The sequence below is a fragment of the Danio rerio genome, chromosome 1 (genome assembly GCF_049306965.1).
Source record: "Danio rerio strain Tuebingen ecotype United States chromosome 1, GRCz12tu, whole genome shotgun sequence".
Lineage (NCBI taxonomy): Eukaryota > Metazoa > Chordata > Actinopteri > Cypriniformes > Danionidae > Danio > Danio rerio.
Window position 1 is genome coordinate 52,811,827 of NC_133176.1, and position 15,447 is coordinate 52,827,273.

Here is a 15,447-nt window from a genome sequence, read left to right on the forward strand (position 1 = left end):
AGCAGAAGAGACTCAAGCGACCAACCCCCAACACCAGCTCTAGAGACAACAGCTGCTGCTCCACTAACAACCATGTGCTCTCCGGGTCTCTGTTTGTTGCTCTCAGCAATCTTGATGACTTATCTGTGGAGTGCATGAGTTCATTTTCATGTTAACCAGATTATTTGCTGGCTATCTAAGCGATCAGGAGAAAGATTTCATTCTTAGTTTGGCATACGTTGTCTTAAAACTGTTTCTTCTACTCTCAAAAAAATGACATACTTATTTAAAATGAGTTGAAACAACACAATTCTTGAGTTTTTTAAGACAACTTGTTTTATGTTCTATCCACTTACATTTGTAAAAACTACGTTAGCTGAATTCAGTCATGTTGTCTCAACACAAATCAGTAGTGTGGAAGCCAGCATTTTTAGTGTAGTGTAGTGTAGTGTAGTGAAGTGTAGTGTAGTTTAGTGTAGTGTAGTGTAGTGTAGTGTAGTGTAGTTTAGTGTAGTGTAGTGTAGTGTAGTGAAGTGTAGTGTAGTTTAGTGTAGTGTAGTGTAGTGTAGTGTAGTGTAGTGTAGTGTAGTGAAGTGTAGTGTAGTGTAGTGTAGTGTAGTTTAGTGTAGTGTAGTGTAGTGTAGTGAAGTGTAGTGTAGTGAAGTGTAGTGTAGTGTAGTGTAGTGTAGTGTAGTGTAGTGTAGTGTAGTGTAGTTTAGTGTAGTGTAGTGTAGTGTAGTGAAGTGTAGTGTAGTTTAGTGTAGTGTAGTGTAGTGTAGTGTAGTGTAGTGTAGTGTAGTGAAGTGTAGTGTAGTGTAGTGTAGTGTAGTGTAGTGTAGTGTAGTGAAGTGAAGTGTAGTGTAGTGTAGTGTAGTGTAGTGTAGTGTAGTGTAGTGTAGTGAAGTGAAGTGTAGTGTAGTGTAGTGTAGTGTAGTGTAGTGTAGTGTAGTGTAGTGTGTTCCCAAGGCTAATTTTGACTATTCTAAATAGTTTTTGATCACGTTAAAACAAGAATATGCTGAAATAAACTAAATATAAATGTTAGATTATAAACATTTAACATGTAAACATTGCTTTGGCAAATAACTGACTTAAATTTGAGCTGCAACTAAAGGCTGATTTATACTTCTGCGTCAAGCGCACATGTATGCTCCGGCGCAGTCTGCGCATGGACGCATGGCCCTTGCTGTGGCCGTTGCTGACGCATAATGCAAGCACTGTGATTGGTTGGCTTTGTGGCGCTGAGGAGTGTGGGTGGGACCGAGAGCCGTGTGAACCCGCTGGAGTGAGTGTTTACAAGTGTCGAGTCCCATGAAGGAGCTCCAGATGGAAAGTTTTTGTTTTGTTTTTACATTATGATTAAAGTTGTTGCACGTCTGCCAGTTCCCACCTCAAAATGAGCAAGTTTGAGCTACTTCTACATTAAGGTAGCGTTCAGAAAAAACAAAACACCAGAAACTCAACACAGAGGAACATAAAGACCTCACTGTCAGCTAGCATTTCGGAAGTGTTATTGCAGAGCAACACAAACAGCGCGCAGAAGTATAAATGCACGACAACGTACAAGGTATGCACCATGGGTCACGCCGATCACCTGATGCAGAAGTATAAACAAAGCATTGAGTTGCTTTCACACCTAGTCTTTTTTTCTTGAACCGGGCATGTTTCCACAATTAGCGCAGTTCATTTAGCATATGTGAGTCCAGCAATCGCACTCGGATACACGCCAAAAAAAAAAAAAAAACAGTCCGAGATTGCCTGAATGAGGTGGTCTCGCCTCAATTAAAACATATTCTGGAGCTAATCGATTGTAGTGAGAAAGTAATACGATCCAAACCAGGCTATATCATAGTGTATTATGGATATGTAATAGGCATACAATTGAAATCAGGATTATTAGCCCACTTGTTAACTTTTCCCCAATTTCTGTTTAACAGAGAGAAGATTCTTTTCAACACATTTCTAAACATAATAGTTTTAATAACTCATTTCTAATCACTGATTTCATTGTTATTTGCCATGATGACAGAAAATAATATTTGACAAGATATTTTTCAAGACACTTTTGTACAGCTTAAAGTGACATTTAAAGGCTTAACTGGGTTAACTAGGCAGGTTAAGGTAATTAGGCAAGTTATTGTGTACCGATGGTTTGTTCTGTAGACTATTGAAAAAAATATATAGCTTAAAGGGGCTAATAATATTGACCTTAAAAGGTTTTTTATTCTGGCCGAACAAACTAAAATTAAAACAAAAAAGACTTTTTAATATTATCAGACATACTGTGAAAATTTCAACTCTGTTAAACATCATTTGATAAATATTTTTGAGAAAAAAAAAATTCAAAGGGGGTTTAATAATTCTGTATATAACTGTATATGGCTGTAAATAACTGTATACGGCTATATGATGAGAGGATTTCATGTTAAATACGAAAGTGAAAGCATGCTAAACTGTTAACGTGAGCTGTTTATCCGTTAGGAAAATTGACTGAACAGCAGTCTTGGTTTATGTATTATTTTTCTCTATTATATAAAGCCTGTAATTCATAGTTTCCCAGAGATGGGTTGCGCCTGGACGGGCATCTGCTGCTCTGTATAAGTTGGCGGTTCATTCCGCTGTGGCGACCCCGGATTAATAAAGGGACTAAGCCGAAAAGAAAAATGAATAAATGAATGAATGCAATGCATAATTCTAGCCAACTTCTATGTATGAGAAAGTTTTACCTCTGATTTATATTTAGTGATGATGTCTGTGGGTGCCACCATTTAAAATTAAAGTGCAGCTTTTCGCTTATAATGTCGTCATAAACTAAAATAAGCACGCAAGACAGCAGAGCGGGACTCCAATAAACCGTGAAACTCTGACCAATGTGACGAGAGTTGGTTAATTTGGTTTAATGGCTTTATTAAAATGTCTTGCTTTTTCTAGTTTTGCTATATATGATCTGAAATATAAAGAAAACAAATAAAAGGTCACAGTGTATATTTTAATATCAGTATATCACCAATGTCAGTATTTCAAATATAATAGAATATAATAAATAAATTGCATTATTTAAAATCAAATTATTGAAAATATACAAAGATACATACCATGCTTGACATTAGCCTCTCAACATTTTGCTAAATACCTTAGCAAAACAAAGATAAGTGATGCTAGTGATGTATCTATATACACTGAAAAAAATTATTCAAAGATGATTCCTTGGATTTACTCAATTCTTTTACGTTAAGTGGTTGTAAACAAATTATTTGTGTTGAATTTAAACAAACAAATTAGGTTAAACATAATGAAACTTAATTTGTTGGTTTAAATTAAACACAAATAAATTGTTTGCAACAGTTCTGCATGCAACACTTTTTTCAGTGTATAAGATAAGTAAATGTATACATACAGGGTTCATTAGACAGAATTGCAAGAACTAAAGAGTATGACAGTTGTGTTAGGTCTCTTTTCTTTTCAGACCAGTCCTATTTCCTGGTCTGAAAAAAGCAAGTGTTTACAGTGATGTGCTCTATAGCGGCCTCTTGTGGAACAAAATGAAACCGCTTCATGTTTAAAGTCATAAATGATACACTGCTTAGCTTAAAAACAACAAAACAAATCAATGCAAGTGGTTTCTTCTGTCAGACCTTACTATAATACACCGCCCATGCTTTCTTTTGACCACTGTATGGAGAAGGAAGACCACCATTAAGGAATCCTTTTTGGCTACCATTAACATTGCCATGTCCATTCAAACCACCATTTTGGCCATTATCACATTGCTTCTCCAATTCACTTTGACCAACATCAAGGCCAGCATTCACATAACCATTTTTAAAGCCATGTTGGCTCACATTATGCTCATTATTATCACAGTCATGTCCACCTTGAGCATTGTTAGCATTTGTGCTACTTTCGCTATTTTTAGCAATAGTAGCATCTCCATATTTTCTCAGACTCAGCGCAGGTTTGCACGTGTGCCAGTCCCAGAGCACCTTGTTCATAGTGTCCTGGCGCCGAATACCCAGCAGTTTGTCTTCCTCGCTATCTGTTTTATCGTCCTCATCATCGCTGTCATCGTGGTCGTGGCAGCTCTGAATCTCGCCGCTAATATCCTCAAAGTACTGCTTGATGCAGACCTTGGCGAAACTCTTGGCGTGTTCCGTGCAGGTCTCGTCAAACATCCTGCGCTCCGTGTCCACGTAGTGAGACCAGTATTTGGTTTTGAGGAAGACGGCCTGCGTGAAGCAGGGACGAATGGCTCGGATTAGAAATGCAACGATTGTGATGATCAGCAAGAACAACCATCCAAAGGCCTGGGAAGATATTTAGAAGACAAACACATATGCATTAGTATTTTTAGCTTAATTCATGATCTTTTGACAGTGTTGTCTCGATACTGGAATTCGATATGAATCAGTATGAAATTTTAAAAACGTCAATTTCTCGTGAACATTTAAGATCTGTTGAGCACGTTCTTAAACAGCGCTGATTGGCCATTGTGTTCATGTGCTCAACAGAAATGACTGTGATTGGCCGTGAGGGTCATCTATTCACCAAACTCACCGCTGTTTACTGAGTTTAACCATAGATACAGGGACACTGGAGATTTTTAAAGCTGCGATTAATCAGCAATTATAGACAAACCAGCTGATCAATGTGACTGTAAAACGCTACAGTGTTCCTGTATCTGTAGTTACACTTAGTAAACAGCGGTGAGTTCAGTGAACTGATGACCTTCACGGCCAATCACAGTCATTTCTGTTGAGCACATGAACACAATGGCCAGACAGCGCTGTTTTAGAACGTGCTCCAAAGTGCATAAATGTTAGTGGGAAATGGATGTTTTTAAAACTTCACTACCAATTGGTATTGAATTCCAGTATCGTGACAACCCTATTTTGACATATAAAGCTATTATGGTGCTCACACTAAATTATTGTAAAATTGTCTTGGTAAGTTGGAGTTAAAAAAGAAATGTTTATTTTTTATTCTCCAGTAAACTTAACTGCATAAACCATGTGATATGCAACTATACTTTAAAGTTTCAAATAATTTTGTCAAAAAAAAAAAAGTTGAAATATGTGTTGTATAGTTCATTCAGTGTATAATAAATTATGATATTAAATTTTCTATTTAAAAATTCAAAACTTTTTGTGGGTCAAATGTAGTGGATTGAAGGATAGTTGCAAAGTATGAAGATTTAAAAAAACTGACAAACAACAAACAATGAAATATTTTAAATTAGCATTTTGGCACTACACTGTAACCCTTAAATGTATAGTGGTCCCTCGCCATAACACAGTTCACCTTTTGCAGTCTTGCAGAATTTTTTTTTGATTGTGTGCAATTTAACATGCTTTTTTTTTTACAGAGCATTGTGTTCTACGTCCTGATCAGCACATTGTTTTCTGTGTTCTGATTGGCTACAGACCATTGTCAATCAATCTCCTCCGTGCCGTGTCTTCTGGACAGTACAGAATGCATTCAGCTTACCAAATTTACTTATATCTTTGATTGCTAACAGTGTGACGGAAGCCCAAAAACCCCATAATGTAGATGAAACATTCTGCAATGTCAAAGGCACCCAAAAAGCAGAGGAAGATGCTAACCATTGCACAAAAAGTTGGACTTTTGGACATGCTAAAGGAAAGTAGAAGTGTTTAAACAAGAGGGAAAAGTGTGTAAATGAAGAGTGTATAATGAGTAAAGTGAAGGGTTTTACAGCCTTTAAAACATCTATATTAATAGTAAAAAGTAAAGCGAACTACTTGACGAATTTCACCTATTTGCGGGCCATTTTTAGAACATAACTCCCACAATTAACGAGGGACCACTGTACTCTTTTTAAATGCAAGCAAAATTCTTACTCCAAATATGCCTGACATGATTTTTTTGTATATAAACTATAATTATGTAAATAGTTTGAATAATTATTGATTTATAATACATGCACACAAAATATTAAACATTTTACTATACATTAAGTGAATCAATCAAAATTAAAAATGTACATTTTGACAATCAAATATTACGTCTTATAATTTTTTTTTGTGTACAATTTCTTTACATTTTGCTCCTGTACGGTTTTCATTTTAGTTAAAAGTCGGTTTAATTTTAGTTAGATTTTATCTATGTACTCTTTTTCTATATATATTTCAGTTTTAGTTATTTCAGTTGTCCACAAATTACAATTAAGATAAATTTGCCTTTGTAACTCGTTGAAGCTTGATAAAATGTTTATTATGAACACCGTTAAATCCTTAAATTATTAATCAAACCCACCTGTGAAATACAGCGTATGTATCTGGTGGCCGCTTCTCTTGACATTATGTGCTGCCCGTCATATATATGCTTGCAGGGTATCTTGGCCAGTGTTCGTAAGAGTTCCTCTTGCGATAACCCATGTCCACTTCCATTCCTACCAAACTCAGACATGTCCAAATCCATACTGTAGGCACACAAGAAGCTTTTACCATCCATCAAAGTCACCGATATCCAAACGGCAGGCGCAATGAGTGAACGCTGGGATATGGACACACACATGTATCGCATAACCGCTGGGTCCTTCGACCTCTGTCCTATAGGCCGTTTCCACTCCTCCGCCAACATCGAGACATTGTTGTTCAATACAAAACCCAAAAGGAAAAACCAAATGGGTGGAATAACCAGCATGCTGATCCCATAGGAGTAGTTATATTCAGGGATACAGGGACAGTTGAATTCGAAAGACGTGTAAAGTTGAGCGCTCGCCAGGGCCATGATGCCACAAATACCATTCATGAAAGACTCCTGGTTGGACTGGAGGATCTGGGCCATCATTCGAAACTTATCCATATTGATGTGTTGGTTGGTCTACCTTAAGATGAACCTATATGGGAAAATTGGTTACAGAGATAACAGGATTTAATGTAATAGTTCCCGATAAAGCGTTTCTATTCCAAGTTGTCTACTTAACCCTTTATGTGCTGTTGGGGATGTTTTCATCCACTCTGGGGTGATTTTGAGTCTTAATTTGGTTAATTTTTTCTGTGTTATAGTAAATGTAATGACTTTGGTGGCATTTTATTTTAATTCATTGGAAAAATGCTTTGGAATTGGCAAATTTACGGTTTTGTTATGTTCAAAGCTGTTTTTGGCCTATTGACCTCCATTATATTTTTTGATTGCAAAACTATGACACATTATTATGTATTCTTGATTGTTGGTTGTTTTCTCTGTTGGGAAGAGGTCAGATTTGTCATTTTTGCTGCTGATCATCAGTTGCAGTGCAAAACAAAGTGTAGTTTTCAGGCTTTTAAATGGAGTTATATAGAATAAAGTGTGTGCGTGTGAGACTACTTACCTTGATATGTGTGAGAAAATCTAAATAAGCAGCTCAGCTCTCAGAACATAGTAAACATTTTACTTACAAGTGTTTTTATGCTCGTATGCTATTATTGGTTTTTATACTCCATAGAAATCCATACCAGAAACTTTTTTGCCTATCTACAGGGTGGGCCATTTATATAGATACACCTTAATAAACTTATTGGAAATCTCACAAGAAAAACAATGGTGTGCTTGGTTTTAACGTAACTTTATTCTTTCATGAGTTATTTACAAGCCCCCTTACATATATAAAATGTGACACAATCAGGGCGTTAATATCACCAACCATTCCCATTTTATTAAGGTGTATAAATGGCCCACCCTTTACAGGGTTAATGGTGCTAACTGATGATCAACAGTAAAAATTTCCAATTTTACCTCTTCACAACATAAAACCACACAATAATCAAGAATGCATGATTATTTGACTTATTTGAAGGCTTTGCAATCAAAAATGTATTTTTAATGCAAGTCAGTGTGGCAAAAGCACACACAAGCATAACAAAAGTGTAGTCAATTTGAACACGAGTTACAGTCAACATTTAAAAACTATTTTGCTTTTATAAAGGTGTGCATATTGACAAAAATATGTATGATATTCATTGGAAATTAATTTAAAAGCGTATGATATAAATGTTAGATTGTTTTTTGGTAATAGTTCACTGTGTTGTTTACTAATGTGAATTTATTTATTCTGAAATTATGCAGACAATGAGTGATTATATGACAGTAAAGAACTGTTTTTTATTATTTGATTATTGATTACTACAATTGCAACAGTTTTTTTTATTTATTTAAAAGATCATCATATACGAACTGTTATTAATGAATGTGTTATGTATTAATTTCTTCACATAGTTTTAACTAAATTGATAAATTAATGTTAAGTACCACAATGGTTGCTTTTGTTTCTTTTATTTTCTAAAACTGAAGTTCATTTTAATAGCAGTTTAAATGAAAATAATAAACCAAATCATATAAACACAACAACCAAAAAATATGCATGCGTTTCTGATTGCATAGTTTTTTGAAAAACATTTATCTTTATTTGAAATAATCATATTTTAGTCTTGAAAAATATATTTAGTTTGAAGCAAGCAATGTTCTATTGTAGTTGTTGTTTCCCAAAATTGCAGTTAGTAATGCTAGATACTTACAAACTATCTGATTCTAATTTCATTCACATATGACTGATAATGTGTGCATTATATGTTAGATAATGTTAAAACTGTTTTACAATTGAATAGTTTTATATGCATTTCAAAACATACATTTGTGTCACATGCACTGAGGAATTCCAAATAAATTAGGTCACAACAACTGTACAGAAACAAACAGAGGTAATACCAACACGTTCACAAACAACAGTCTGAGAGATATCTATAACGAAGTCTACTTACTGAATTCTGCAGTGTTTGAGCAAATCTTCAGGGTCTGTGAACTAGAAGCAGAAAACCTTTCAAAGCAGAGGATTTGTGTAATCGGATTCAACCCTCATACGCTCTCTTTCTCGCACACAAAACAGCATACACACCTTCTCCCACGTGATCAGCTGCTTAATATTTCTTAAGTTGAAAGTCTGATTGATATGTTGATATCATCGTCTTCATCTGTGCTCATTTTGTCTCTTCAGACATCATGATTTCATCTTTAATTTTCAAAAGTGTCTTTGTATTTTATTGCAGGACACAGATGATTGCATGTATTTACATACCTGGTAATACAGGGAGAGTGTGGCTCAGAACACATGCAAAAGTGTTGCCTCTCCCTATTCAAATAAAATCTTCTGTGGGATTTCTGGTGGAAAACTTGAATCATTGACAAGGCTTGTGAAGGACAGTAAATTATCTTTTTAATATGTGATTTGCCGGGTTAACCTGAAACAAATCTTTTTTTTTTAAGTCAGCAAAAAAAACAAAAACAAATGCAAATTAATTTCAAGTTGTTAGAGAGGTAGATTTTGGTAATCTAGTACCAACAGCAAGGCAAGCGCGTCAGCTGCTCACATGCATGTAATGTTTGCTACATCCAAGTTTATTTGGCAAATGCTTTTCATCTCGTATTATTCAAATGAACCCTTTTTCAAGTCCAAACTATTTTAATCATGAATAGAAACTTTGTTTTTAAGGGAATTTTATTTGAAATTTGCCATTTCCATTACTTCTTTATCATTCTTCAAAATGCACATAAACACTTCAGTTCAAACTTAGCTATTGGATACTGATTGGCACGCTGTACCGGGAGAGAACCCAGCATACATTTTTTGTTTTTAAAAGATGTCTAATAGACATCTAAACATAGTCGTCTTGGCTAAAACGAGGCAAAATTTTGGCAATCTAATTGACGTCTAAAAATAGGCCAAAACTAGACTAGTCAATAAATAGCAGAAAGGAATGACTCCATGTATAAAGAATCAGTGTATCCTTCCGTCCATTCCATATCCGTTTTCAATCAAAAAAAAATAAAGAAAAAAAAACTTTAAACAGCCGTTTTTGGGTTTTTTTTCTCACACACACACACAAAAAAAAGATTTTGGCTCGATTTTAGTTTTTTGGTTTAGGGTAGGAAAACAGATAAATTACTTTAAAATTCATTATACACATGTAGGCGGTGCTGAAACGCACTTTTTTCCTCCAATTTTATATATGGGTAGGTAGGTACGAGGAAAAAGTGCGTTTCAGCTGCTATATTAAAATAGCACAAAAATGTTATAGCCCCATGCAGGGCCCAATGTGTTCTTATTCTGGTCCTGCAAACAACTATTAAAAAAACTGAACAATAAAAAAACCCTAAGTAAACAATATTTTTCATCTCTATTAATTATTATTATTATTATTATTATTATTATTATTATTTAGGCCTATACTGTAGCTTTGAAACAATCATGGAAACCAGGTTCTGCTCGGAAATGGCTATCTTTGCTCAGCATCAGGTGCGCAGCAAACTATGACCTTATTTTAATGACAAATGTGTAATAATTTAATTTATACATATGCAACGAATGTAAGCCTGCTAACTGATCAAAAGATAGAGTATGTAAACTTCACGTCACAAGCTCAGAAACGTTTGACCAATCAGAGAAAAATGGGTGTTTGAGCACCGCCTACATGTGTATAATGAATTTTAAAGTCGTTTATCTGTTTTCCTGCCCTAAACCAAAAATCAAGGCAAAATCTTTTTTTTTTCTTTTTTTTTGTGAGCGGAAGAAAAATTTAAAAAGCAGCAGTTTTCTTAGTTTTCCTTTTTTTTTTTTTTTTTTTTTAATTGTTTGAAAACAGATATGGAATGGATGGAAGATACCCTGATTAAAAAGTCAAGTCTAGTCTAATCTGTCTATTTGATGACTAGTCTAGTTTTGGGCTGTTCTTAGACATTTAATAGATTTTCATTGACAGCCCAAGTTTAGCCTTGTTTTAGGAAAGCTATCTACATTTAAATACCTATTATTAGTCTATTAATCAAATTGTTTGCTGGGAACCCTGAGCTCGGAGATATTTGGCCTGGTCATTTAGCATAGAAGGGGGGAGTCGAGATAAGGTGGTCTCGAGAGCTCCCCCTTGGTATAGGAGGAAAAAGATGGAATTTGTTTCAAAAACAAGTGTTAGGGAGGTAAGAAAAATAAGCTTTTAATTTAGGCTTACACCTGTCTGATTGGTTTATTGGTGATTGTTGATGCAAGACCAGCAGTTCAAGCATAGCATGTGATCCTCTCGAAATTAGTTTCACAAACTTCAAAGTAATGGAAATCTAGTTATTGATGCCAGCATCTGACTCTATTGATTAAAAAAAAAAAAAAAAGGTTTTATTGGAGTCGGCCTTGTGTACATGTGGTATTAAGATACCTTTTAATTGATCTGATCATAAATGGTAAATACAGGTGCAAATGGCAAACTTTGAGCTAGTCTAATTTTGACATTTACTTTCCCATCAATTTTTGATTCTCCTAAGTACACATTAATACAACAGGGTCTAAAGGTTATGCAAGATCAGTCTTAGTTATAACAGTGTAGCATGTAGCATTAGTAATCTATCCAGAAGCTTTATTTTTTTATGCTGATTGATTCACTTTTTCGGGGAGTTCATGCATGACAATCTCACAAACCTGCATATCTTTTATGCTGAGATAAGCAACCGGTGTACTATTTAAAAAAGAGGAAAGGGTTGTACCACAGGACAGTATTCAGGAAGTGTGCTGTCAAACTCAAACTTTTGACAGGGTACATCCTGTGTGAGAAGCAGAAAAGCGAACAGAGCTCTGCGAAAAACATTTTTAGCCCATTTCAGTTCAACAAGACAAGTTTGTCCTACTTTTAGGTGGGGTAATAAAAGGTAAGTTTTTTTTTTTTAAGATTAAAGTTGTTTGTTTGTTTAAACATGGTTCAATTGTCTAGTAAAGATAAATGTACACGATTTATATTTGAGAATATCTGAAGTGATATCAAATGTGCTAACGTGACTATAGAGCATCAGTTATTATACTTGATATCTATCAAACATTGATTTTTGATTGATAAATCTGATGTAGCTTCTGGATTTTTTTATACTTTAATAGATAAAAACAGCTTTCTAAACAGGAAGTATATGTTTTTGTTCTCTCATAGGATGGAGGACACACTTCTAAGTGTGTTTGTCGTGGTTGTGAGTCTAATACTTTCAAAGGATCACAATGTGTTTCACGAACAAGATGATGACATTATAGTGAGCATGCAAGACCATGAGCACTTTCTACTGAAGGAGAAGGCAAAGCTGGAACAAGGAGAGCACCCTGTTGCCATAGAGCTGCCATATTCAAATCAGGAAGCATCACAGAGTCACCGCAAGCTGCCAATAGAGGGCCACGTGTCAGATGTTAAACAAATCGAGCCAAATGTCGAGACAAAAGTGTTGCATGAAGAGCAAATGTCCTCAATGGGGGAGCAAAATGAGTTCCGGCAAAAGGCATCAGATGACCAGGAAATACTGAGTATTGACAAAGACAAGTGGACTGTGCATATGGCAAGTGAAGGTCCAACAAATGAGCAAGTCCGCTTAGGGTCAACTGTGGACCAGAATGTGTCTCAGGGGGAAGCTGAACATCCGGAAGAGCCAAAATATGACCGGATCGACACCCATCGTGAACATCAAGCTGATGAAGGATTTGACCAAAAAATACCAACCTCAAGCCAAAGGTTGACAACAAGACCTCAAGAAAAGCAACCGAATGACCAAGATGTCACTTTCATCTATTTCCTCTGGAGGACATATTCAATAATTTCATTATTTCATTTTTTGAAAAGGTTCCTGAAGAAGGGATCCAAAACGCAGAAGATGTTGAGATCCACAAACGTCTCCAAAATAGTTTCTAATATCGATTACAAGACCTTAACTAGCTTCCATAACCAGTGCGTTGTGCTCCCACGAAATCACAGCTGGCAAACCTGCGAGTTCGTTGAAGGTTTTGTGAACGACCTTTTGGAAACTGTGAGAAATTCGAGCACTGCAGGTGCAGATATGGAGATTGAGGACTTTGTTGGCATTGGCAGCTTTTATGAGCAATGGGCTTCAAGGAAGAGCGTTGTGTGCGACATACATGTACCCATCATCCCACCAAAGTCGTGTAGCTTTGAGTTTACGCTTTTGAAAGAAAATAGAGGTTCAACTGCACAGAACAGTTGCAGAATCAAGATGGTAAAAAATTCAGGCAACTGCCATTGCAACAGTTCCAACATAGATAATCCTGATGATGATGATCTGTTGTGTCTCCTACATCTAGATAACAAAATCGATGATCATGCACCTGACAAATGCATTAATGATTTATGCCAAGAGAATACCTCATATCTTGCTAAAACTAAAGTTTTGAAGTGGTTTAAAAGCACCGTTAGGAAAGCATGGAACGAGATAAGCCATAAGTATGATTTTGAGCTCATATTCCGGAACAGGGAGAACCCTGGAAGTCTTAAAGTTCGGTTCAGGTCAGGTCGGGTTATTCAGTTCAGACTTACACCTGTGGTCAGGTTTAAAGACTCGGAGGCACATCTGATGTCATATCTTCCCTCTGATGTATTTTCAGACACTTACTGGCCTGTATGTTTTGCACGTTATGAAAATGCTCTTCTTCAACACCTAACCAATACGCTTCCAGACAACGCTTGCCATATTTATGTTCTGCAGATGCTTTCTTTTCTACATAAACACCAAACTGGCCTGACTGGGCCATGCGGGCTCACAAGCTACCACTTAAAGACTGCGCTATTACATCTTCTGCTCAAGAAAACTTTACACTGGGAGCCTGAGCAGATTGGTTGCAGGCTCAATGATCTGTTCACTTTTCTCCTAGAGAAACTCAACGCTAAAATGCTTGACCATGTTCTAGTTGCAAACCCCCTCATTCCTTGTGTAATCGGACTCCCAAAAGAGTTCACAGAGGGAAAACCCGTTAACCTGTTTTTGCCGCTGTTGTCAGATGACAAGTTGTATTTAAAAACCAACAGACACTTGCTGGAGATGATCAAGAACATGCCAGTGCTGATACAGGAATATGGATCAGTGAGAAATGCGCTTCAACAGAACCACTTATAAAATGAGATGTGCTGAAAACTTGTTAGAATTGTGTACTTTTTCTTGAGATATGAATGTAAAGCCTTGAGTATACTTTGTGGTCTGTGTACTGGACAAAATGTCATTAAAGTAGGTAAATTTGCTGCCCTTTTTTCTAACCTTACATACAACATAAAATCCACTCATATATGCACTTTAAGTTGTTGTTTCACAACATGGCAACACTGGTCTTGTTTCACAGCCAAGGTCATCCTACAAGGCCATAATCAAGAGTGCATGTGAAGAGGTTAAAAGATGAATTCTTGTTTAAAAGGTACAAATACATCTCATATTTGAGACAGAAAGTGCAAGCTATGGATGAGGATCAGCTTTTCTAGTGTCAATCACAGTTTACAAACTAAAACAGACAGTAGTCAGCATTTAAAGTGGATCAAAACAGTTGGTGTTAGTCCTAATGGTTTTTGGGCTTTCATAAATGGATTTGATCAATTTCAAATGTTGACTATAGTATAATTGTTCTTTTATTTGACTTTGAATTCATGCCAACGTACAGCAGATGGCACTCTAGGCTAGTTTGAACACCAAATAGCGCTCTTGGCTACTTTTGAACAGCAGACAGTACGAATTAAAGTATACTTTGGGCATGAATGTTCTTAATCACATCATTGTTTGCTTTTGGGGTGCAAATAAACTATGAAAGACAAAATGCTCGAGTATGTTCAGTTTACTTAATATGAAATAAGCACTTGGATCAAAGCATGGTACTGTTAAGGTCCAACTTAAAAAGATGTCCTACCAGGAACCTTGCGACTCCCAGAATGAGTTGGTGTCATCATGGCCAGATAAAACAAACTCTGGTATAAATGTGTACTTTTTTGGAGTCAAACAGTTTGGACAATGCTTGAACAAAACTTAAGACCTCGTGAAAACACGATTAAGACTTAATACCTTTAAGAACCTTAATTTTCTCATAATTGAATAATCAACCTAATACTTTAAGACCCTGCAGACACCATGCACTTGAATCAAACCATAGCAGTATTAGGATCCAACTTTAAATACATGTCATCTAAAATAAATAAATAAATTAATTAAAAAAAAGATATCCTCCTAGGAATCTTGCTATTCCCAGAATGACTCAATGTCATCATTTGCCAGGTAAAACGAACTCTGGTATGGACTCTAGCAATAAGATTTCCTTTTTACCTTCATGTCCCAGAACTTACTGTTGATCACTAGCTTATCTGTCAGATACAGAAAATACATATTTTGTCCACAAAGTGGCAACACTGGCCTTGTTTCACAGCCAGAAAAGGTCAAACTACAACGAATAGCATAATTACAAGTGCAAGTGATGGGATTAAAAGATGAATTCTAGTTTAAAAGAACAAAAGCGTCTCATATTTTCTAAACGGAAAGTGCAAGCTATGGATGGAGGACAGCTTTTCTAGTGTCAATCCCATTTGTACACAAACTATAAAACAGACAGTAGTCAACAATTAAAGTGGATCAAGACAATTGGTGCCAGTCCTAAATTACTTTCATAAAAAGGTTTTGATCCACTTCCAA

General features: G+C 35.9%; 2 protein-coding genes across 4 annotated transcripts in view; one reads left to right on the forward strand and one right to left on the reverse strand.

Annotated features, from left to right (window-relative positions):
* LOC794408 (inositol 1,4,5-trisphosphate receptor-interacting protein) overlaps positions 1-14,584 on the forward strand; it is a 30,100-nt gene extending 15,516 nt beyond the window's left edge. The window contains exons 1-2 of one of the 2 annotated variants that reach the window (XM_001334343.9): positions 11,057-11,667; positions 11,940-14,021. In XM_001334343.9, coding sequence (XP_001334379.4) covers positions 11,941-13,899 — 1,959 coding nt within the window. In that variant the 5' untranslated portion in view covers positions 11,057-11,667; position 11,940 and the 3' untranslated portion in view covers positions 13,900-14,021. Of the gene's footprint in view, positions 1-11,056; positions 11,668-11,939 lie in introns of those variants that run through there. The other variant, XM_073954619.1, reaches the window with a different exon arrangement.
* On the reverse strand, positions 2,861-9,116 carry calhm1b (calcium homeostasis modulator 1b). Of its 2 annotated transcripts, none has more exons than XM_073954623.1 (4): positions 9,053-9,116; positions 8,739-8,779; positions 6,253-6,838; positions 2,861-4,283 (listed from the first exon to the last, which is right to left on the reverse strand). In XM_073954623.1, the coding sequence occupies exons 3-4, from the start codon at positions 6,802-6,804 to the stop codon at positions 3,609-3,611; spliced, it is 1,227 nt and encodes a 408-aa protein (XP_073810724.1). In that variant the 5' UTR covers positions 6,805-6,838; positions 8,739-8,779; positions 9,053-9,116; the 3' UTR covers positions 2,861-3,608. The 2 variants fall into 2 exon arrangements, with proteins under 2 accessions (XP_073810724.1, XP_005160176.1); XM_005160119.6 differs by lacking the exon at positions 9,053-9,116 and adding an exon at positions 8,873-9,052.
* Positions 14,585-15,447: the final 863 nt, after the last annotated feature.

Excerpts from the sequence above, each read along its gene's own strand:
- calhm1b (XM_073954623.1), bottom strand. The coding sequence starts at position 6,804 with ATGGATAAGTTTCGAATGATGGCCCAGATCCTCCAGTCCAACCAGGAG. Across the intron at positions 4,284-6,252 it reads ACATACGCTGTATTTCACAG|GCCTTTGGATGGTTGTTCTT; the intron begins GTGGGTTTGATT and ends ATATCTTCCCAG.